The following is a 25,307-nucleotide window of genomic DNA, read 5'->3' on the forward strand; positions in this document are numbered from 1 at the left end:
CTGGCTACGGTTAGCGTCATAGCATGAGTCTGGCCACAACATGGCTCCTCTCACATCCTTCTGTTCCACCTGGGTAGTTATGCTGTGTAAAGCTGCGATGTGCATCTGCAAGGCAACTACAGACCAAATCCTGTGCTGTCATGCACAGGTGGACATCCTGAATGAAGACGTGATCCACAGGCTGGGAAGCCTGGCTTGAAAACTTTCCTTCTGTAAAGCAGGGCCATGAAGGATGTGCTTTGTTTAAACCATGCTTTAACTAGTCCAGACTTATCCCAAATCCAAGAAAACAACCATGTCCCTGGACAGAACAGGGTAAACAGCAAGACTATCAGAAGGGTCTTTTTTCCAGTGGGACATACAGACTCTATAGCTGCAAAATTAGTCTCTGGAACATACAAATGTGCTCCAAGCAGGGTTCAGCCTGCCAACACCAGGAGTAACTTGCACTCCTGGTGCCTCCAGTGACAGCAGTGGGTACATTACACCACAGTGAGCCAAGCCCACACTGCAGAAAAGCTCACTATGGCTAGAAAGGATGTTTTAAGAGCTCAGTAGATGGGGGATTCCTCTGTGTATCAGTAAAACCAGGCATGAGGACTTACTGACCTGAAGAGAGGAACATCTAGGTGGGAGTACAGATAACATAAGGAACAGATCAAGGACACCCTTTGGTTCCATTGTTGCTACAAAGAATTCAAGAACCGCACATAACTGTTACCAGTTGCTAAAGCATTTTTCTTGTGGATGTTACTCTCTGTTCAAACTGTGAACAGCAAAGCAACCTGGAAAATGAAAACGGGGCAGGAGTTGTGCAAGCATAGGAGGAGAGAATATAAAAGGATTACAGAAAGGATTTCCTTGTACATTCCCATCCTATCTCGTCAGTGGCCATTCAATAGAGAAGGAAGACAGGATTACTAAACCAGTGGACTTGTTTGCAAACCCATCCCTACAAAGTGATGGACCGTCCCTTGTTTAATGCAACTCCTTGAGGTTGAGCACCTACCAGCCAGCAGTAAACTCCACGTGAGCATCAAAAAACCCAGTGATCTGGCCAGTGGCAGCTTTCCAGCCTTCGATACGAGCTCGGATAAGACCTTCCCTCTTCTGGTTGCGCACCACCTTCACGAGGCCTGGGTACCGCTTATTGACATACTCTTCTAGTGGCGCCTTCAGTTCCTCTAGAGAAGAAAAGTCAGAGAACCCACTGAGAAGGTGCAACAGTTTTCACCTAAAATAAACCCATTTTAATAAGTTTCTGAGCATAACTTCATGGAGCCAACACATCTCTGAACACCACTGGGAGGGATATAATCATTTAGGGTCAATCAACGCTGATTTGCAAAAGACCACCCGATGGTAGACTGACCACAGCCTATACAAAAGAAATCAAAGGCTGCCAAGAACATTGCTAAGGCAGGCAAATGACTAAGGGAGTCCAAATACGGTATCTAGACACAAAGGGCAGCAAGAGGCCAACTAGATTGCTTTGCAATATCTAGGCATCACCCCACTGAAGGACAGAATAAAAAAGTCACCTGTGGATACCAAACACCAGTGCTCAGAGTCTCTGATGGACATTTTAGCTAGAAATGCTGCCAAACCCACCTGAAATAACTTAAACTACATCAAAACTTAGTATGAGCTTCACTATCCTTTTTACTCAGCCTCACTACTACAGGCTTAGCATTTGCTGTATGTTCCCCAAGCTTTGCCACTAGAAAAAGCTTAAATTCCCCCTGCTTTTATGATAGGATGAAAGAGACAGGGGCTTTGTTCAGAAGATCATCATACCATGCATCTTCTGTCCACTGGAAACTGCACATCATTTAATTATGTTGTCTAAGTCCCTGTATGTACTATGGCTGAGAACCTAATGGATCTGTCAGCCTGAACTTATTACCAGCATTAAACATTTTCATAGTCACAAGTGTTTAGTATAAAAGACACACAGGACTTTGAGTGTGGAAGCATATGAAAGGTTACAACAAGGGGTAAGCTCCAGTATGTAGTTTCAACAGTTTGGAAAAGTGCTAGTGCTCTCCCAGAAACCTTGCTCCTTTTACCTCCTGGGGCAGCAGTTAATGCCTGAAGATCTACTGACAACAGGAACTCTGTAGAAGCTAAGCAATACCACTGTGTACCAACACGGACTCTTCAACACCATAAAAGCAGCTCCTGACAACGTCTTTTAATCCCTATGAGGCTCCAGGACAGCAGAAAATTAAGATATGGTCCATGATCCCAGATTATAGTCTGCTACACTTCACATATACTGTCTTTCCACAAAAAAAATTGTATTAAAAAGTCACCATTAATATAATTCACATGGTAAGATACTTGACACATGAGCACATGCGGGTTCCCACATAAAGGGAACAAGGCAGTGGAGAGCAGAAGAGTAAATGGCAAAGCCCATCTACTGGTCTTAGTCCAAGATATCAAAGGAAAGGGGATTATCTGTTCCCTTCCCTTCCTTGCCTTCTTCCAAGCACAGGAACTGTGCTTTCTTCAGACTGTCTCTCTGGGACGGTTCCCTTCACACATTAATTTCCCAAAGGTCTCATTTCTCTTTTATGCTGAAGTGGGAATAAAAAGAATAAAGCAAATGAGCCCCCTCCTCAATTCAAAGGATCTGCATCACGCACACCCATAACTCAGCAACTTGGATTCCATGCTGAGCCACTGGGAGAAAAAGAAGTATTTTATGGAGACAACTCTCCCAAGTGGGTTTAAGGAGACAGAGACATAGATTTTTTTTGACAGTTAAAACTCCACAAGCACAGCAGCAACATCTCACGTGGCTTTATCCAAAGGTAAGTCATCAATGCTGCAGACCCCTGCGTTACAGGCTAGACTGGAGAATTAAAGCAGCTTGCAACCAGGATTTTTAAACTCAATTGAAGGAAAACAGGAAAAATCTCCCAAGGAATTGTTTGAGCAGCTCGAAGGAGAGCATAGCTGTACTGACACAGGGAAGAACTGTAACATCACGGCTTAGAGGCAGACAAGGGTGAAGCCTAAGAGATTCCTATGCCCACCACACTGTGTAACAGGTAGCTCACCAGGAACTCCCAGGGGGAGGGGGGGCACAGCCACGTCCTCTTCCTCACTGAAAGGATGCTGGACGCCAGCAGGTGAACAACTAATCTTAGAGCATGATGGCCAGTACTGCACACTCGTGCACCTACAACCATGCACTGATGGGTTATCTGAGTGGGTACATCTACGTGGGATATACAACCAGTAATTTGGTCAAAACTACGCACTACAATGGAATGAGACTCCTCCGTTTTCTGTACCTATGGCACTCCCCCCTACACTTGTGCATCCTGTGAGGAAGCCCACTGGACCATCCTTCGGAGCACACCCACATCATTCCTAAGTCAGGTTTACTAAGCATGCAACCAATATTTGCACATGGTATTTGTGAACAGAGGTCTTTGCCATTGCATGAGCTACTTCCAAGGAAGCTTTCCGGAGAAAAACCCTATTGAAACTTTCATGAAGCTCAATTTCAATCTTGCTTTTGTTCTCCATCTGTCCTTATTGATCTTCATTGAAAGGCAAGTCCAAGGAACTAGAATCCAATAGACCTGTTGCTCTATTAGAAATCCCATCTGCAATGACTTATGCTGTCTATTGCAAAGTATTCTGTCACCAACATGAGCTTTCTGGGAAATAGGCCTGCCAGAGAAATTGAACCACCTGATGCCACTGAAGGTAACCTTGTCACGGACATTAGCCCAGAAGCAGCAGCAGGAACACCCACTGCTCAGTGCTGCAAATCACACACCCTGCCTGAGCTTCCCCATATCCTGTTGGGGTCTCCAGAATGAAAGGTGGGAACTGCCTGTTGCCACACTAAGAAAGGAGCAAAGACCAATGGTACCAGTGGAGCTCAAGGAACTACTATTTCTTATACAATGCCCAGGTGGCCCCAGGCAATGGACTGCATGTCCTCTACACCCCTAAAGAAAACACTGGGGTGTTTGCAAGGCTGAGCTGGGTGGGAAAAGTCTACAGAGCCCAAGGCTGTTATCAGAAACAGTGAAGGCTGAAGGACACAGGAGTCAAGGCTGGGAGCGGCCCAGTGCCATAGGAGACATCAGTCCTCCCATGTCCCATGCTCTCGCCTGCCTGGAACACCCAAGCTATCACAGGTTGGATTTCTGCACCATGAACTCACAAAAGAGACACCTTAAGCAGGCAATAAATGAATACAGGAACTTGTGCAGGAAAGACTTGCAACCAGGTGAGTCTCCAAAGCTTTTTTGCCTGCAAATATTGAAGAGGAACCTGTGAAGAGGGGAGCGAGTGCATGAACCAATCCTCAGACAGGGCTGCAGGCAAAGCTCCTTCCATAGAGACAAACCAAGCAGGTTTGTAGCTCCCCTCCATGCTCTCACAGGGCCCAAAAGCCTCGGACATGAGCACCAGTAGCACAGCACCAGGTCAGCTCCAACTAAGTATCACATCTTCAGCTTGAGCAATTGGAATAATTCGGCACTTGGGTTGGACCAGATAAGGCCAGGCTGGACAGGGCTTGGAGCAACCTGCTCTAGTGGAAGGTGTCCCTGCTTGTGGCAGAGGGTTGGAACTGGCTGAGCTGTAAGGTACTTTCCAACGCAAACCACTCTGTGATTCTATGACCAGCACAAAGGAAAGGCTGAGACACGACTCAACCTCTTGCAGTCCTGTTAAAACCTTCCTCTGAACACAAACACAAACCATGAGTGAGGTGGCTCCTGGGACAGGAGCACACCCGAACCACTGCTGCTGTTGAAACGAGCAGCTAAACGCAAAAGCAATAGATCAAGTCCCAGCTACTATCTTACACTGAGGTAAATTACAACCGGTAGCATGTCTCCCCAGTTGTAGCCATCTCCTCTAAGCAGTCTTTTATCCCAAGGTTTGCTTTTATACGGAGAGGTTTGCTTTTCAAAGAGATATTAGCCCCGATTAAAACCACTAAAAGATGGGGAAAGAAAAAGCAGCAGGTGATGATGAAGCAATAGTCTCAAAGTGTGTGGCTAGGAGATAAGGAACACCTCAGGGGCACATTGCTGCATCCCTCCAACAACCCAGGAAATGTGTTATCACTCAGAAACACAACCTGCAACAAACACAAACAAAAGCAGCCTCCAAAAGGAAACCTTTACCAAGTGTAATGTGCAGCTCCAGGGAGAAGGGGGTTTAATCTACAACTCCCAAAGCTTTTTCCTTCAAGGCTGGATCTTTTTTTCCCCTCCATTACATTAGTATCTTTAATCTATTTACAGCTCAGATAGAAAGAATCAGATTGTGTTTGTTACCTTTAATCTCTCATTGCACACTTTCATGTTGCGCAGTGTTATTGTACATACCATGTTATAACAAAGCTAAGAGCAAGAAGTGTCTAACAAGTCTTCAGAAGCAGCATGCTCCAGTCTGAAAGCTACAAGACACCAAAAGGGTTTGATCCTGTCTGTGTAACTGGTTAGTGGTCTACCCGAAGGGCAAACACCAGCAGGGGCTCACAGGACATGCAGTTACCTCTGCCCCTGGGATTAATTCTAGAACTTCCAAGTTGACTTGGAAAACCCAGATGTCTTCTAGTATTTGGTTAGGGAACACGCTTTGCTCTTTATTACCCACACAGCTGTATTTCCTCCTCACACCTCTGTAAAGCACTCCCTGAAAAGCCAACCCAGAACCCCACAGCAGCCCTGAGCCATGGACTTCCTCTAGCAACTTCCCCAGAAGCTGCTTCTGGTAACCCATGGGGGTACAACACAGACTGGTTTGCACAGACTAACAAACTGGTTTGGGTTGGAAGGGACCTTAAAGCTCCTCCAGTTCCAGCCCCCTGCCATGGGCAGGGACACCTTCTACTAGACCAGGTTGCCCAGAACCACATCCAGCCTGGCCATGAATGTCTTCAGGGATGGGGCAGCCACCACCTCTCTGGGCAACCTGTGCCAGGGTTTTGCCACCCTCATTGTAAAAAATCTCTTCCTCACACCCAGCCTGAATCCCCCTCTTTTAGTTTAAAGCCATCACCCCTTGTCCTCAAGTCACACCTGCACAAGCCCATCTTCAACACCACAGCTTGATCGTCCAGGATCCATCTCTAAATCTTAGCACTCATGAGAAACTATCTTCCTGCAATTATTCTCCTGCGGAAGCTAAATCCACCTATTACGATGATGTTGTTTGTAATATCCAAAGTATCAACTATATGATGTTGCTATTGCTGCTGACAATTATTTCCTACCATTAGTGGGAACTATATGACAATGTTATTGCCATTAATAATTCTTTGCTGCCACTGAAGCTCCTTGGTGATGCAGAGAGTGAATGCACAGGTCCCAAAGCTATGTTCTGGTTTGTAACATTTCTTTTATGTGAGAAAACTAGATTATTACATGCTTGGGAGGAGGTCTCCAGAAGCATCTGCCGAGTTCCCTCATTATCTTCCTTTAAATCCCTCCTTAACAAAACCTTATTTTTCATGGTGCCTACAAAGACTCAACAGCACAGTACTGATATTATTAACCCTAACAGATAGTAGCATCACCTCATTCCCTATACGAGTTCTCCCTGTGTACTTCCATTGCAGGTTTCTGAGGACAGAGCCACCTTGGTGTTGTATAATCCCCAACACAACCCTGGCACATCACTCAGGACCTTGGCTGCTTGATGCATCCTCTTGGTGGGCTGCAGAGCGCACACTGCCTAAGTGTGCCAGCAGACTGGGATTTTCCCACCTCCTGCACATAATGGAGGAATTAATCCCTCAGTTTGGATCACCTCCCTGGCTAGGTGAGTGCCATAAAGTGCTCCAACACAACCCAGGAAGCTTGATCTGCCTGAAGACATAGTCACAAAGAGGGAATCCTAGCTGGAAGTGCTTGAACACACGACAAACTTAGGTCACCCACCTCACCACACTGTCACCATCCAGCCCCACCACCAGATCCCACCAGCACTGGCCCAGTCTTCCCAGCAAGCACAAAAGTCAGTGCCCTGCAATCTCAGCAGCAAGATAAGGAGATTTCAGTCTCTGAATCCTCCCTGCCAGCTGCAATCTCAGTTTACTGTGGGGTGATGCTTTTTGGAAGAACTTGTTTCCTTGTCCCAGGCCCTTCAGTAGTGTCTCCAGAGCACTTGACTCAATGTCAGCCTCACTGCTGCACACTGAACAATGGGTAGAGGCTGTTTAGAAAAATACTTCTTTGTGTGTGGCAATGAGAAGCTCAGTAATTATAACCAATGGGCTCTCTTTTAAAGCATGTTCTTCTCTTCACCCCATTGATGAGGTAAAATTTGGAGATGCAGCATCTCATTTTGGTGTTTCAGACCCTCCAAGTACTGGGCAATGCTAAATACTACAGAAACACATCACCTCTTCACTAGCCAAATAGTTCCAGCTCTGAAATCCCACAGCTTCACTGGTGCCCATCATCCAGGTTTCTACACTAGAGCTGCTGTGATTTCCATCAGCTGAGGAGCTGCCCTCCTGTTTCTTTTACTGGTAATTATAATTCATCAGCTTTCTATAGTGCTCATTACTGTGGTATTTGAGTGCCTATTTTTACAGGCTTGAATAGCTTGCTGTATACCATCTCATCTCGTGCAGACAGACAAGCAACCTCTCAGGCTCCCTCTGGAAATGAGCTCTCCACATGCTGCACCCTCCCTATTCTTCCCTCTCATCACAGCATCCAGAGAATATAATATTTTAAAACAGCATTAAAGCATGCAGAACAAATAAAGAAGAGTAACGAACTTTATTTTGATCCTGATCCTCTTTTGCTACAGAAGCTGGAGAAAATGGTGTGCCAGCCAGTATACCCACCACCCCACACCACATGCCTCTCAGCAGTATCACCACTCCCAGAGAATCACAGGGTGGTTTGGGTTGGAAGGGACCTTAAAGCTCATCCAGTTACAACCCCTGCCACAGGCAGGGACACCTTCCACTAGAGCAGCTTGCTCCAAGCCCCCGTGTCCAACCTGGCCTTGAACACTGCCAGGGATGGGGCAGCCACAGCTTCTCTGCGCACCCTGTGCCAGCGCCTCAGCACCCTCACAGGGAACAACTGCTGCCTAAGAGCTCATCTCAATCTCCCCTTTGGCAGGTTAAAGCCATTTCCCTTGGCCTGTCACTACTACAGGCTCTTTTCCAAAGCTCCTCTCCTACAAGAAAAGGTTTCTTGTAGCCCCCTGAGGTGCTGGAAGCTGCTCTAAGGTCTCCCCAGAGCCTTCTCTTCTCCAGCTCTCTCAGCCTCTCTTCATGCATCCTCCAGGAGATCTTAAGGAATTCAACACCCTCCTGGTGTTCTCCAGATCTGAGACCCCAGTGTCACTAACCTTCATCACTGTTGTCATCCACAAGGATAATCTCCTTCAGGAGGTGAGCTGGCGTGTGATTAACTGCACTGTGCACTGATCGCAGGATAACAGAGAGCGCTTCGTTCACGAAGATGAAGATGATGGAGATCTGGGGCAGGTCCTTGCCATATTTCAGCTCCTTGCACCTGTAGTACAAAGGACAGAGAGAGAGATGGGGTTAGCAGAGCACACAGAGCAGCACACATTTAATACCCAGTGCATGACAATGGTGACACCTCACAGCTTTGCCCAGCCACAGTGTTAGAGCTGCCTGTGCCTAGTTGCAGTTGCCTACAACACAACAGCACCATCAGAAAGCATCCTACAGGCTCAGAGTACCAAGGGCATGGTGCAAATCCAGAGTTCCCTTAGCTGAGATTGTGTTCACACATCTGTGTGGTTTGTTTGTGGGGACGTAACAAAAAGCAGCCTCCAGAGGAGAGAAAATGGCTTTACCATTTCAAGTGAAACTCCACATTCCCATTCTGTTTTAAAATTGACAGGAGCTCAGAAACGAGCCTTGCGCTTAAACAGCACTTGTGAATTTTCTTCCCATTCACTTTGGAATGAAAGAAATATGAAATGGCCCTTGGTTAAACAGCCTTAATAAATGTTTTAACTCTTTGCAACTACTTCTGAATACATTCCTGCCTCTGGAGTACCCCAGGAGAGCTTTGCCTTGAACTGGTGTCTTTGTACTTCACAGCCAGGATAGGTTTAAAACAAAAACTTGTCATCAAAAACCTGTTTCAGGAGGAGCTGTTTAACTTGAGCTGGGTTTGTGGCTGCGTATCTGCTTAGACATATCACAGCAGGATAAAAGCGGAGGGAGCTCCCATGCCACCTACCAGCCAGCTCCATCCCTGGCAACCAACAGGTTCGTATTACATCAATACACCAAACCTCGAGGCCACCGACACCATGGAGCAGAACCAGGGAAGCTCTAAGTGGAAGAGCTCCTCCAAGTTACCCACAGCTCTCCAAGGAGCACACATCACTCCTAGTGAGATACAGATACTGGTTTAATGCCACCTTTTATCCCAACCAGAAACCTGACTTTAATGAAGTACCTGCAGGAGGCAAACAGGGTATCTTTAACTACTTCCAACAATTTGATCAAACTCTCCAGCTTTCCCTACAATAAATCCATGCCAGGGAAGATGAAAACACAGCTCCTGCTCCCTCCCTGCACTCATGACAGATTAGACATGCAACATTAGCAGTGTTTGCAGAATTACAATGAATGTTTACCAAGTAAATCCTGCCCAGGTAAGAAAGAAAGACCAAGCATAGGAATGACATTGCAGTGAAGCTTCAAGCTCATTGACTCCCCAACAATGACTGTATTTAATTGTACTGGGTGTTTGTCCTGGGTTCAGCAGTAGCAGTTATTTTTCTCCTTCTTCGTAGCCGGTGCAGTGCAGTGTTTTGACTTTTGGCTCAGGAACAGATCTGATAACAAGGATGTTTTGGTTTGGCCAAGGACTTTGTGAGCCTCATGCTCTGCCAGGGAGGAGGGGAAGCCGGGAGGAAGCAGAGACAGGACACCTGACCCAAACTGACCAAAGAGGTATTCCATACCACAGCACGTCATGCCCAGGATGTAACTGGGAGTGAGCCGGAAGGGCCGGGAGTCTGCGGGGTTGGAGGAGGTATCAGTCGGTGCTTGGTCGGGCGGGGGGGGCGAGTTATCAGTTGGCTGGTGGTGAGGTGTTGTATTCTCTTCCCTTGTTATTTCCTTTATCACTGGTATCATTGGTGGTAGCAGTAGTGATTTGTGTTATACCTTAGTTACTAAACTGTTCTTATCTCAACCCGTGGGAGTTGCATTCTTTTCAATTCTCCTCTCTGTCCCTCCGGGAGTAGGGGGAGGGCAAGAAGGGGGGGAAGTGAGTGAACAATTTGCCTGACTGGGTTTAAACCACAACAGTGTTTCTTAGGCAACAGCAGGCACTCAGCAGCCTCCAGAATGAGGCTTGGGAGACAAAGATGTTCACCAAAACATGGTTCTTTTTGAATCTCCTTCAGTTAAAGAACTACACTGGATAAAACCGGTGTGTTTCTTGATTTAACTATTGCCTGCCCTACAGCAAACCAAGGTCTCCACGAAAGGGAACATTGCAACTGCTGAAAAGGATCTTCCAAAGGGAAAATCTCTCTTTAAAAGGAATGAAGCACCGTGATACGGTAAAGTGACAAATGACCCTGAAATCCAGCCAAGAAAGTCAAACTAAACTGACTCAGAGATTCAAAACCTGGTTTTGATATCTGTGGTACCTGCTAAGCTGCAGAGAAGGTGGTCAGAGGAGCAGGAGCATTTCCTTTTAATCACTGCACACCTCTGGACAGCCTTCCCCTGAGGCACGCTTCGGGGGATAAAGAGCTCAGTTTGTGATCAAAGAAGTTTGGAGGAAAATCCAAACCAAGCCCTTTGAGGTTCATCTCCTGCTCATTCTCATTCACTCTGCACCACTCTGGTCACCCTTCTCCTTTCCCGGATTGCAGAGGACAGGGTAACAAAGATACAGGAAGACGAGAGAAGTCAGGGAAGGAGCAGGCATGTGAAACACCCACATTGTTCATACGCACAAAGGAAATTCTCCAAAGGCAGGAGCGGGGAAGGCAAAGGCTTGGCATAAACACCGTGTGTGTGCTCTCCGGTGGCTTTGGCTGCACCACAGAAGGGAAGGCAGCAATTTAAAGGCAAGTGAATATCAAGTGTGTCAGTGCTCCACATACACGCTCCCTTCAGGTGCTGGCACACAGAGCAGCTGGGTTGAGTGATGCTCTCTGCCCACAGCCACGTGCCGTCAGGCTTCACCCCTCTGGGCCCCACCGCAGCTTCATTACTGGCAAGCTGACCTGTCAACAGATACCCATGCAGGAAAACCCCTGGTGCTCCTGGGCTCTCCTGGGGCCAGGGAGGAGAGCAAGGGACAAAAATGCCTGAGCTCAAAACATATTAGAAGGGCCAGTGGAGAACTTGTTAGAAACAACAGGAATAATGAGCACGCGAGATGGGAAGTCACGGGGGTTTGGTACCCTTTCTTCTAAGCATTTTAAATAGAAAAGGGACTGAGCTGGCTCGGTGGTTCAGCTTTATCGTTCAGAGCATTTACAGGCAGAAGCACAGAGGTTTGACTGGTTCACTCCTAGAAACATTTGAAACAGCAGTTGAGGGAGGATTTGCTGTCTCACAGCCCATCAGCAGCCAAGCTGCCAGGTGCCCACTGCTCCAGCTCACAGACCTCCAGCCTGCATCCCCACCCTGCCATACCCCAAAGCACAAAACCTTTCCAGTGCTAAGAGGCTCTGTTTTCTGTATAAGGTGGGAAGGCACTGCAGGCACTGCTGCCTTCAGTGTTTCAAACAGCCCAGAGGAACAGCACACAAAAGCCAGCACCAACCCGAGGTCCCAGCAGGAGCAGTGAAAACCACACTTGAGACATCTTCCCCTCTGCGCACAGATATCACCCTAGGGTAAGAAAGCATTCGGCTGCCTGCCAGACCTGCAAAATTCAGATCCAAGGATAAAATACATCTAACTTCAGGATTCCTTCCTCACCAGTTACCAAAAGGACACATTCAGGGCTGGAACGCGATTCCAGCAGAGCTGTGGTCCTCAGCTCACACCGTGGGCTGGTCTCTTCGGGGATTAGCAATTAATGAGATAAATGTGATTTTCTAGAAGGTTCTCAGGGGAGCTGGAGTCTTGGCAACACATGGGAGACAAGAAGCTCTAGGAATATACATGTTGTGCTGAGATTTCTGCAAAGCTTTTCTAGAACCCGAATGAACATCAAAGCAAAACCATTTCTAACACAGGCTGGAAAAACCCTGCAGCAGCTCCTGATGTCTTCTAGGAAGAAAATCTCAAGCTTCATTTCTAATGCTCAGCTCACGCTGTATCTGGTCTGCCCACAAGCAAGTCTCAGACTAGTAAGTGGATTTTCAAGGGAACAGGCCATATATTTCAGAACATTTAAATGTAAATGGAATACAATGGAGAGACCAGGACAATACATTCCTGTTGGTGTCAGTGATTAGATACCCACAGGGTTCATCACCAGCACCTCACCTTAAACTTAAAATCACCCACTTTCAGGTTTCTGTCATTACCAAAAGGTTATCTCAGACACTTTTTCCTCCCCATGTACCAGGTTCTCATCTCTACATACACTCAAGGCAGAGCTCCACGACAAAGGTCAGTCCACAGAAGGGCAATTTCTCATTGGAGAAAATGCTCCATCCCTGGCAGTGTTCAAGGCCAGGCTGGACACAGGGGCTTGGAGCAAGCTGCTCTAGTGGAAGGTGTCCCTGCCTGTGGCAGGGGTTGCAACTGGATGAGCTTTAAGGTCCCTTCCAACCAAACCAGTCTGGGATTCTATGAAAATTCAAGCAGGCTGCAACTGATCCCTCCCAGTCCTCTCTCTGGTAGATGAGAAGCACTCAACTGGTACAGCACGGACACTACTCATTGGCCAACACCTGTAAACTAATCAGTGCAGGTTACACATTACATCTGCCCCACTGAACTCCGCTCTCTCCAGTTAAACTGAGGCTGGTACTTGCTTGCAGGATTTATATCAAATATTGTGAATCAATAGCAAAAAGAAACAGACACCTTATAGCTCTGTCATTTAGATCAATGGGATATCAGAGTAAGAGGCATTTTATGTTCCATTAAATCAGGCTTGACTATGTCCTGTTAAATCATGCTCACAAAACTTTCAGTTTTGAGAGCCTGGGGAAACACTCCTAATGTTTGGTGTTGGGTTTAGTTTAAGGATCTTGCTGAGCTCTCATTGAGAAGTGAAGCTTGTCCTTAAGCAGGGGAAAAAGGGGCTTTACTGCATCCCTGGTCCGAGGCTCAGACACGTCTTTTGTCACTTCAGAAACAAATTGTTGGAACAACCACAGACACCAGACCCAGCACAAACCTCTGCCCAGCACACCCATGGACCAAACTCCAGTGTCCTCCCACAAGGGCACCAGGGAGGCAGAGGGGTGCAGGGGCCATGGCACCACTGCACTGTGGACACCATCACCTTCCTCATGTCCAAGACATGACGAAGATCAAGATGAAGCCCAAATCTGCCATCAGAATGTTAAAGGAAACACATGAAATAAAACATATTTACAGAGGACATTTTTTACTGTGAATTCTGTGCTGTTACTGCTGTATGTGAGAAGCCATTCAGGAACAAATGAAGGCTGAGAAGGGGAGATGGGTGAAGGGGAATTATAGCTGAGTTTATGCTGAACAGCTTGGCACACATCAGGCTGGATTAATCAAGCCAGCCAATTTCAAAACACACACAAAAATCACATTTTGCTCCTACATACATTTGTCTGCTGCAGGACTCTGCCTTTGAATCCTCCGATCATTTGTCTTATGCTCACCACAGAGCTGTAAATCTACCCTTCAGTGCAGCAAGTGAGATTAGGATGTTTATTGGCTGTCTCAGTAACAGAAAAGGGATATCCTATCATTTACTGCTTCATGATCCCACAGCAGAAAAATAACCTGGAATCACAGCAAGCACTCCTGGAGCACAGAGAGGCCACAAAATGGCAAGTAACATTTAAAAACCACTTCTTCCTGCTCAGTGATTTAATATGATCCACTCTATTAATACATCTCAGCTGTCTTCTGGGCCACAAGGCTGTTTCCATCAACCACCTTGAATCACACAGTCCAGTATCAGGCAGCTGAGAGCCAAACTCTGAGGGTTCCTACACCGTCACTACCCCAATACAAGCCATTTATCAGCACTGATTAGTGCCGCTTAGGAACAAACTGGAACATGGGCTGTTCTGGGACAAAACAGGCACTCACTCGGCTGGTCTTTCAGCTTCAGATCAAACCATGCTTGCCCAGAGCTGACAGTGGACTTTGATGCTGATGGTATGCCTTGATAGCCTGTGCATGGCGCATCTTTTCCTATTGGCAGTGGGTGCTGCCAGGTAGCACCTTTCACATAGAAACAATTTAATGAAAGAGACAATAACACATAACCACGAAGAACAGGACCATTACCTCATACTCTGCTAAAAATGAGCAGCAGCGTTCAGACATCAGTCCAGTGAAGAGCTGGGAAGACAGACCCACAGCATCTCTGCTTAGTGCTCCACAAAGCCCAGGAAAATATTGCCACCTCCTTACATTCAATAACCAAGGACAGAGAGCAAAGCTTCCTGTATGCTGTGCACAGCAGGAAAGGGCACCAGCATGCTGAAAATCCCCAAACACAGAGTTCCACCCTATAGAACAGCACTAGCCAAAACCCATTCCTACTCATTTTGAACACCAGTGCAAAGTAACTTGTTATGAGAGAGCCGCACATCCTATTTGGAGACTTCAGCGTGGTGTAGGCTTTAAGTTTCCCACTTCCACCAGTGCAGGAATGGTCACTACTTGACCATAGCTGAAGGGGTCATGAAGAATAAGACACACAACTGCCCAAAAGTGAATTACTGGCAGACCAGGAGCATATAAATCTACTGTAAAACCCTGACATGACTTGGAGTAAGATTTTCTCACTATCTCCCTGCTGATGTTCAGCCCTTCCTGGGCTCCCCACTGCTTTGTGTCCTTCATCAAGCACCAAGCTGCTAAGATTCCCCACCCCTCTAACCCAATACACAAAGGACACTGTACATAGCGTCCATGTCATAAGCAGGAGGGCTAAGCTCTAATCTGCCTTGGATGGTTGTCAAGCACAAAAATACACACAGGAGAAAAGCTTAACAAAATAACAGGAGCCTGGTTTTTGTAGCTATTGGAACAACTTCACTGGTCTGACTAATGTCTGACACAGGTAAGGATTGGGCAGCATCACATGAGGTAATTTTTGGATGCAACCAGCACTGCGTTACGCTCTGAAGCTAGGGAATACAATGACAGCCCTGTGTGGGTACTGGACCCACTGCTCCTGCTGCCACACAACAGAGGGTCTCAGGAGCAGAAGCCCTCTATGCTAGCCCTGACAGGTGCTCAGGCTGATTGATGTCCGGTGTATCTACTTAATAGCTCCATCAACATTAGCTCTGATGCCATGCCATTACTCATCTTCGAAGAGATGCCCTTCAGGGCTGTTCAAGATGTTCCTCCCACACTGCATGAAGGTGACATCCCTTCCATATGTGCTTTTGAAATGCCAACAACAGGAACTGCCATGGACAAGGTTGAACACCCACAGAATGCCCAGACCTTTAAGGCCTTATATTGCTCCCACATCCAGTGAAGCTACCCCCATAGCTACTGATCGGGGTCCTACTGGAACCTCTGCAGCTTCCTTTTGTGATCAGCCATAATAAACAGCCATGACCCAGGCATGAAAATCTGTGCCCGTTATGCAGTAGCACAAAATGGACAGGGGAACCCACATCTTACATGCCTGTGGAAAACAACACGGTAGAAAAAGAATGTGGTGGTTCTGAGTATGAAACCCACACTTCTTCATAAAAGAGGATCCTCATGATGGGATTTAAAATATTTCCTCTTCTGATAATGGCTTTTAAAATATTTCCTCCACACATTAGAGTGGGTATATTCCCCCAGCCCCCTATTTTTTATTCTTAATTCTAACACTCAGTAGTCCCCCCATCTGGCTCCTGACATATCATTATTAATCATTTCTTTGCTGGCCATCACACCGATCCAGCTAATGTGCTTATCAGGAGCTTATCCCTTCCTGACATTTCATTCTTGCATTAGGCTTGAGGGTTTGAATACTTAAATAGGCAAATATTCTTTTGATTAGTAGAATAAATGATTCTTGTTACTTACTGTCCTTAAAAACACTGTTAGCGTCATGAAAGTGTTCAGCTATGTTAGCACAGCTCTTCTAGGATTTTGTAGATTTTCCTATAAAACGCGGTTCAGGAGCAGAGAGATTCAACTTAATAAGCTCATGCATTTTAAATGCCTTTCCTACAGTGATATATGGAACTGCAGCATCAAAGCTAGGGGTGCACAATAGACAACTCGGTGAGATTTTCTGCACATTAAATGGAATTCTCCCCAAAGTTACTATGTTATAGATCACTGTTTTACCAAGCTCTGACAAAAGGCAGGGTGGAGAAAACATTCTTCCCTGTGAGGGTGCTGAGGCGCTGGCACAGGGTGCCCAGAGAAGCTGTGGCTGCTCCATCCCTGGCAGTGTTCAAGGCCAGGCTGGACAGGGCTTGGAGCAAGCTGCTCTAGTGGAAGGTGTCCCTGCCCATGGCAGGGGGTTGCAACTGGATGAGCTTTAAGGTCCCTTCCAACCCACACCAGTCTGGGATTCTATGGCTATACGAAACATTATCTTGCAACTAAAAGGATTATCAATACATATCTCAGTGCCTAGGAAGCTCTGACCCTTCCATTCCAAAACCTGCACTTTCAGAGCATTCTCCAAACACAATGCACCAACCATTTTACCTCATTATAGAGACAGAGCTTCAGGACTCTTTTGGTGGAGCAGGGCCCCAAGAGCAGGTTAACACAGCATATGGTTTATAACCCCACAGCCATCACCAGGTATGTGCTTTCCAGGATAGATCAAGCAATGACATCCACTGTATCTGCTTCTTGCCTAGAGCCCCCCCAGCTCTGCCTCCTCCTCAGCAGTCACACAATGACAAATACACCATGACAAGCTAGGGCTAGACAGAGACAGCGTGTTTGCCCTGCGTGACCACATAGCAATATCAGAGCCATATGCAGACACCATGGACATCCACAGCAAAGCTGGGGACTCAGTTTGTCAAGAGTCTTCAGGAAAAGGAATCTGCATTGATGCTAAGGCATCAATGATTTAAGCACCACATGTTGTTGTTCAAACTTAACATTATCATTGCTCCAAATGAAGGAATACAGGAATTAAGTGCTCAACCTGAAGATGACAGGAGGTCAGCAGGGCTCAGGAACAAACCCCCAGGTCTTGCCGCAATGGCTCTGCCACTCTGCTGGCCCTTCTGTCATACAGGTAAATCACATCAGACAGCGAGAAGATACAGAAGCATTCTTTTTTGCCTGTTTGTTTTAAAACAGCCCCCCTCCAAACAGACCTGAATGCTGAATAACATCAAAACAGGCACAGACAGAAGGAACAGGCTTTGAAAATGGCTGTCGGTAGCACTTCACAGAGCCAGGCGTCATCACATTAACGCAAGAAGTACCCTGACCTCCTCCTGCTGTCGCTGTCAGGCAGAGAACACTGACTCTGCTCCAAAGGGGCAACCAAATCCTCAACAATTACAAGTGTGGAAGTGCTGGGAGATCATGGGATGAATGGCAGTAATGTAAAGCTGTAAATTAACAAGGTATGTTTTGACATCCTCTATTAGAGGTGTCTCTTGCTCATGTAGCTGATCATGTAGACACAACACTGGATATGGTTAATTAAGAGACATTTAGTCTAAAGCTCCCTTCAAGGTCAATGAAGAGATGCTGACACTGCCAAAAGACAACTTATCCCCCCCCACTCTGCCTGAAGTGTGAAGTATTTGCTCCCTGGTATAACAGACTGATGCAGCTCTGTTTTGGGTAGGCAGAAATGCCTTTTTTCAGGCAGACCTAGACTGAACATTCAGACAGGCGCATCCAGTGAAGTGAGACCATAACATCCCTTCAGAGCCCCTCAGCCAGCGACTTTCAGGTGGCAGTAAAACCAGCAAGCTCTACCAACAAGTTCACAGCTCTTCTCAGGTAGGTTGATATAAAGCTGCCACTGCTGTAAGCCTTACCTGCCAAATTTAAAGTGAAATCCTTGGTACATAACCTTACCATAGGAGTGTCTTAACTGGAATAGATCTCATGGGAACTCAGGATTTTGACATCCCCAGTACATAGTTAGGGCAATGAATAAGAAAAGTGGCCAGCACTTGTACTGCCTGGAACTCAGGGTGGAACAATGCCATTGCTGAAACAGCTAGTACAAAAATGATGAACTTAAAGGCACAATGGATTTTCAGAGACAGCTCTCCTTGCCTGTAATAACAGCCCCACTCTGCCAACGGGTTTATGAACTGGGAAGATGAAGAGGTTTATAAACCTCTTCTGTAATGTACAAAAAAATCACTGTGTAAGTTTACTTAATCTCTGTCAGATCAGCCCCAGCAGATGGGTGTCACCCAGCCCTGACTGGCAAACCCCTGCAGGGTGCAAGTCACACAAGGAGCTCCGCAAGCCCAGAGCTGGCACCACCACAGCCCAGCCATGCCATGCCACACAGGCTGCTCACCAAGGCTATGATAACACACCAGTCACTGGTACGAGATAGCTACTGATTCATTTGGGGCAAAAAAAAAAACCAACTCACAAGCAATATCAAATAGTCAAAAAACAGAAGACAGGGCTGATATTGATTTACATTTCTACTCATATTCCAATTTCAGGTACTAGGTAACTGAATACAATTAACCAGGATGACTGACAGGACAAGGAGGAACGGCTTCAAGCTGACAGAGGGGAGACTGAGGTGAGCTCTTAGGCAGATGCTCTTCCCTGTGAGGGTGCTGAGGAGCTGGCACAGGGTGCCCAGAGAAGCTGTGGCTGCCCCATCCCTGGCAGTGTTCAAGCCCAGGCTGGATAGGGCTTGGAGCAACCTGCTCTAGTGGAAGGTGTCCCAGCCCCCAAAGAGGAGAGAGGTATACAGCAACTTCAGGGTGGACAGACGGACTGCCGTGTGAGATGCATTTTTAAGCAGCACTAGCCATAGAATCACAGACTGATTGTCCTGGAAAGGACCTTAAAGCTCATCCAGTTCCAACCCCCTTCCACTAGATCAGCGTGCTCCAAGCCCCATCCAACCTGGCCATGATACACTTGACATGAGTACACACAAGACACAAAGAGCAGACTTGTATGGAAACCCATACAGTGACACACGGTCTATTCCTTCCCAATACAAAGTTGTCATTCACCTGCACACACCAGAGGTTTGGGTGTACACCTGAAAACCACAGTGTGGAAACTCAGGAGTCTTCTGCCCTCTCCTCCTCACCTTATGAATCACACCTGACTTCTACTCACTTCCCACAAGACCCAACATAAAGCCTAACACAAAACCTTCTCCCACTGCACAGCCAAACTTAACACATTAATACACATCCAAGATTTGCCTTTTCTTTCCTGCCTGCAGCCAGCAGCTATTCACAGATCCCCTCCTGGCCCAGCACACGCTCCGCTTTGCCACAGAAAACCGATACGCACTTTGTCTGATGCAGCTGAAAGCCTGGGAGATAAATTCTTATGTATCAATGGTGCACTGATTGGATTGAATGATTTACTGGTGATTGGGCTGCAAAGCACCATGGCTGAAATGCAATGTGTTATAAATCCTGTTGCAATCTTCTGCTGTCTGAACACACACAGGCAGGCTCAAGCTTGCTCAAGTTCCCTTTATCCCATCATACACACGGCTTCTCAGCTATTGCTTAGGTATCTGCACTGCTTTTCGTCTTCCCATCTCAGGAGGGAAGGCAAAACCTGCATATCCTGAACCAGTGACAATCACAAACTGAAGCTACTGATATCAAACAAGCTTCATTCATGTCCTTCTTGCAAAGAGAAAGCTTCACTAGGAAATAAATTGATCTTCATTTGGCTTTTGTAAAGATTACAATCAAGCTTAAAAGAAAGCAAGTGTTCAGACTGCTATACATATTGCCACTTCCTAATCATGCTCCATTCATTAATGCCTTATTTTAGTTTGTATTTTGCTGATTCAGTTGCACATGCCTTCTTGAAAAAGGGACTATCAATATTAAATCAATTGTGTCTACCCACACACAGAGGAAAACCAAAACCCTTTTCTATTACCCATGCAGCTTAAAAGACCTAATGGTGCCTGTAGCCTGGTACAGATCAGTGTTTAGAGAGCCAGAACACAAGAGTCTCATAAACTACTTCTAATCATTAAAGCTCTAAAACTCCCTGCGTTTCCTGAGGATTTTAAAGCACCTACCTTATTTCCAGTAACTATTCCTCAGAAATGTTATGCTTTATATTTTAGAATTAGGGCATCAAAAATATTCACTATAAATTAAAGGGAAATACAGGCATGTCTAAATGCACATTACTGATTCAGCAACTTCTAACAAGAAATTACCTCCAAAGTTGTAAAAAGAGAACATGCAGAACACAATTAATTTTTGAGAGAGTTTCTTGTAATAAAGTTATTAGGTTCAGACACATCTAAGGGACATAAAAGCCAGAGCAATTACGAGTGTCACATCCACTTACCAATCTCTCCCCATGCACACAAGCTATTTCATACACAGGAAGAAAGAGATTGAGATCTCCTCGGTCTGGGATTTATTGAACAGCCACAATCTGGGGACAGCAGAGAGGAGAAGAGGAGAAAAAATCCGTAATGGACTCAGAAACCATTTCAAAGGATTCATCACTTGTGGCTAACTGTCCTTTGAAAGAAGCCATCATCTGCAGGACGTGCTCATCCCCAGCAGGTCCCCATCCTCCTGCCCTTCCCAGGCAACACACCCAACTGCCTTGGATGCTGGAAAACTAAATACATTACTTCAGACCCAACACTGGTGAGACATCAGTATTAGATACACACCTCTGCCTGGTTTGTCTGTAAATACACGACCTATTTAAAAGCTCCCGTGGCAACAGAGCAGCTCTCTGCAGTACATGCCAGCAGACAGGTAGCACAAACACACAAGCTTTGCCTTCTTTAGAAGCCAACTTCCAAAGAAGTGTATCCAAAGCTTAATTTAGTTCATTTATTTTCACAAGTACAGTTTAGTCAGAAGTATTTATGCTAATGCAGGTATTTTTCAGCACCAGAGTTCAGAGGAGCACAAAAGCAAGTTGTTAAATTATACTAATCCTACCCTCTGCCAAAGCATGCATTTAACACTTATCTTTACAGTAGTAAATGTTTTAAAGCACATTTCATAGACAGAAGTCTTTCCTGAAGCATCATGTTCCGAAGTTGTGAGAATAGGGGGTAATTTTCTAGCTAGGAGGGGAAACTTGACAATCATGACAAAAATTAGGTACCATGTATATAAATCCATGGTTGCAGCGTTTCAAGATTACACTATGCAGCATAATGATAGCAAGAGAATCTCCTAACAGCTACTAAACAAACCCGAGAGTTACTTTCCCCAAAACACTTCCTCACCAACCGAATTTAAAGAAGATATTGAGACTTCTGAGCACCGAGGGCTTTTGACACAAACCCAGCACAGTGCAGTCAGACAAAGTGCACTTCAACCACCTCTACTTCAAACAGAAATAAAGCAAAACGCAAGCTCTCCTGTGTCCCCATCTAACTCCAGATTAGAAACAAAAAATAAATTCCTAAACCTGCCAGTGGGAAAGTGCACACTTTCAGTTTTGGGGTGATTTGTCATAGCACACAGTGGAGCCAACCCTGCCTGCACAGGCACCGCACTGCTCTGAGCCACAGCGCTGGCTCCCGCCCGAGAGGTCACAGTAGCAGGCACAGAAAATAATAAGCCAATAGCAAACACAGCTGGAAAAGTGTATGTTAAGAGACTTTATTAGCCTAGCTTTCAAGAAGAAGAATTACTGGGAGTCCAGTAACAATCTCAGAATCACAGGGTGGTTTGGGTTGGAAGGGACCTTAAAGCTCATCCAGTTCCAACCCCCTGCCACAGGCAGGGACACCTTCCACTAGAGCAGCTTGCTCCAAGCCCCTGTGTCCAACCTGGCCTTGAACACTGCCAGGGATGGGGCAGCCACAGCTTCTCTGGGCACCCTGTGCCAGCGCCTCAGCACCCTCACCGGGAAGAATTACTGGTAGGCACAGAGGAATAAAGATCAAACCCAGTACTTATTCACTAGCACACTGGTTTGTATTGCTACTAGAAAAGCAAAGCAGCAATAAAGCAGCGTTTTCCTCTCACGCAAATCATTCAAAAACCACCAAAAGTTGCAGTACCATCAGTGGAGAAAGAAAAACCAAGTTGTTTCAGGTCTAAAGCTGGGTTTGTAACTATCTTCCTGCCCCCATGATCTGCAGAGCAGAGTGGGAACAAATGAGCACAGCCTCAAGCATTCCTTTGGGGAGCACCAGAACCATGATCAGCCTCGTAGATGTTGTACAGATGGGGCAGGACGGCATGAACAGAGAGAAAGCATCCAGCAACCTGTCCTGAATTGCAAAACTGATCTTGTCTTGGTGAGCCTTGTCCAAGGCACGTTTCCTTTATGCCAGAGCTTTGACACTGATACTCACTGCCTGATTTCTTTACTTGCTCTCCCAGAAATTTATCGGGTGGCATCTTTCCAAGTATTGGAAAATACCGCTTTACTTCTTCATGGCTGAAGCCATAAAAAGCCAAGGGCAAGAGTGCTTCTCAGACAACAATGGATCAGACCCACAACTATCAACTAGGAGAGGAGATACACGACTAGCTCTCACTTCTTCCTAAAGATAAAAGTATCTTTTAATACACTCTCACATCCTATTCAAGCAGAATTTCTCATCTGGAAGTCATGGGGTTTCTCCTTCTTACACTGTCTTTATTCCTTAATGTTTCTTCCTTCAGTTATTTGATGAAGAGAACTCACTGCAGCTTGCTTCTCTTTTCCTTGCTATTATTTATATGTGGGATTGCAAAAAGAAACAAAACCAAAACCTCTTTGAAAAACATAACCTATTGTACATGCAAGAGAGAAAGCTCTTTTGACCTCCTTTGTTTGCAATAAATAGCAATGATTACAAACAAACAGTCATGAAACTCTATTTCCCAGCAAATATCACCAGCATAATTCAAGTAGTTGGTTTTTGTCCTTCTCCTTAGACTCATGTCATCAAGTTGGCTAAACAAAACAGGCAGGACGTGACTAGAGTAATTGCCATAATACCACAAATGGGTGACTCCAGGAATGTTCCAGCTACTGAAAACTTGAGGACATCAGCAATAAAGAGCTCTCTCTCTCTTGCTGCAATAGTATTTGCAGATATCTACCAAAAAGAATATGCTCGTGTGGGTAGGCGGGAAAGGGAACAAGCATTTTGCTTCAAGCAAAGCCTCAGAGAAGTTGTAAGCCTTCTATTTTGGGGAAGAAACAAGATGCTAAGACCAATATGATGCCAGATACATGAGGCAGCACACAGGGCAGTGTCCTGCCCAAGTCATGATACGTGCTGAGGAAGCATCTCATTTCAGTACCTTAGTACAAGAGAAAACCGAGACAAAGGCACCTGCAAAGCCTGGTCTTTTTAGTTATTTCCACAGTGGAGGAGATATGCTCTTTTTCACATAAAAATAAGCAAGTATACTAACATGTGAAACTTTCCTGAGACCCATGAGAGCAAACCACAGGGCACAGACAGACAAAACACTGCCAATCTTGAAGCCCCTGTGAGCAGACACAGTGTTCAGCACAGGACGAAAACATCTTGGGTCCAGCACAGCAGAGATGTGATGGTGTGCTGTCATAGGCAGGGCAATGAATTACAGGTCTTCAAAGCCCATCTTCCTGGATGGTCCTGATTCACCTAAGTCACACCCACATTCATGACTCCCCAAAGACCTATTCAGTTTTGATTATAAACCCAAAACCCAATTCTTTGTGCCTGCAATATCCCATAACCTGAGTGGAGGCTGAGACCCAGAGGTAGCCCCGTGCCAGAGAGCAGAAGGCTCTACAGGGGTGGGCCAAGACCCCAAAGAGGGCAGTGCCTTTTGCTACAGTGTGCTCCCTCCACCCCAGCATATGGTCTATCACCCAATACGTACATGCTGAGAGCCCCCAAAGGGCACACACAGACCACTTTACATAAAAATCAAATCAAGAATTGGTTTAGTTCCTTTAAGATGTCGAAGAACAGCCCAAAGTCTTTAAAACTGCCTTTCCCACTATATCCCAAAGAAAGACTCTCAACTTGCTGCTACACAGAAGTCTTTGGCAATAAAACCAGATGGTGCTAAAAAGCCCAATTGCTCCCAGGCTCCCAAGGCAGGCACCTACAGACATAACTGCATGATTCAGCCACTTGAGACACTCCAGAGTGATGACTGATTCAACCCCAAAACACACCACTGGGAAACACTCAAATCAAGTCAGTGGTATGTGACCGTTTAATCTTTAGCAATGGCTTCAGGTGATGCCCCCTCTGCTCTGCTCTAATGAGACCCCACTTGGAACACTGTGTGCAGTTTTGGTGTTGGCATAAAGAGGACATGGAGCTGTTGGAGCAAGTCAAGAGGAGGCCATGAGGATGATAGGGGCTGGAGCACCTCCTGTATGGAGACAGGCTGAGAAAGTTGGGGCTGTTCAGCCTGGAGAAGAGGAGCTGTGCGGAGACCCCAGAGCAGCTTCCAGTGTCTGAAAGGAGCTACAAGGATGCTGGAGAGAGACCTTCATCAGGACTGTAGTGACAGGACAAGGGGTGATGGGTTCAAACTTCCATAGGGGAAGTTCAGGTTAGATATGAGCAAGAACTTTTTACTCTGAAGGTGGTGAAGAGCTGAAAAAGGCTGCCCAAAGAAATGGTAAATGCTCCATCCCTGTCAGTGTTCAAGGCCAGGTTGGACAGAGCCTTGGGCAACATGGTCTAGCGTGAGGTGTCCCTGCACTTTCAGGGGGTTGGGAACTAGATGATCTTAATGTCCTTCCCAACCCAGCCTGGCCTGTGACTCTATGATGAAGCTCCACCCAGGACACCGCCAGTACACACAAACCCTGTAAAAACACAGAATCAGGTCCCAGTAGACACCAGCATGGTTTGTCCATGCTTTGCCCAACCCATGTGCAGAACCCACCAGCCTCCTGGATGGGAAACCCTCAAAACATCTGATAATTGAGCTGTGGAAGTTGGTTATCACTTAAACTGTTCTTCCTCTTCACTTTAATATCTTGTGGCTTTTCCTGCATGAGAACAGTTGTGAGATTCCAGCAGCAGGAATATGTCATCTTTACCCAATGATTCAAT

The 25,307-nt window shown here is 46.1% G+C and overlaps 1 protein-coding gene across 3 annotated transcripts in view; it reads right to left on the reverse strand.

The window, feature by feature from the left end:
- Positions 1-25,307, reverse strand: part of GALNT17 (polypeptide N-acetylgalactosaminyltransferase 17) — a 187,400-nt gene that overhangs the window by 112,411 nt on the left and 49,682 nt on the right. For 2 of the 3 annotated variants that reach the window (XM_062631853.1, XM_062631861.1), the window contains 2 exons: positions 8,359-8,525; positions 1,010-1,184 (listed from right to left, as the gene is read on the reverse strand). In XM_062631853.1, coding sequence (XP_062487837.1) covers positions 1,010-1,184; positions 8,359-8,525 — 342 coding nt within the window. Of the gene's footprint in view, positions 1-1,009; positions 1,185-8,358; positions 8,526-20,614; positions 20,644-25,307 lie in introns of those variants that run through there. The other variant, XM_062631869.1, reaches the window with a different exon arrangement.

The sequence above is a fragment of the Pezoporus occidentalis genome, unplaced genomic scaffold (assembly GCF_034315485.1).
Source record: "Pezoporus occidentalis ecotype Australia unplaced genomic scaffold, CSIRO_AGI_Poc_V1 ctg110, whole genome shotgun sequence".
NCBI classification, from domain to species: Eukaryota; Metazoa; Chordata; class Aves; order Psittaciformes; family Psittacidae; genus Pezoporus; species Pezoporus occidentalis.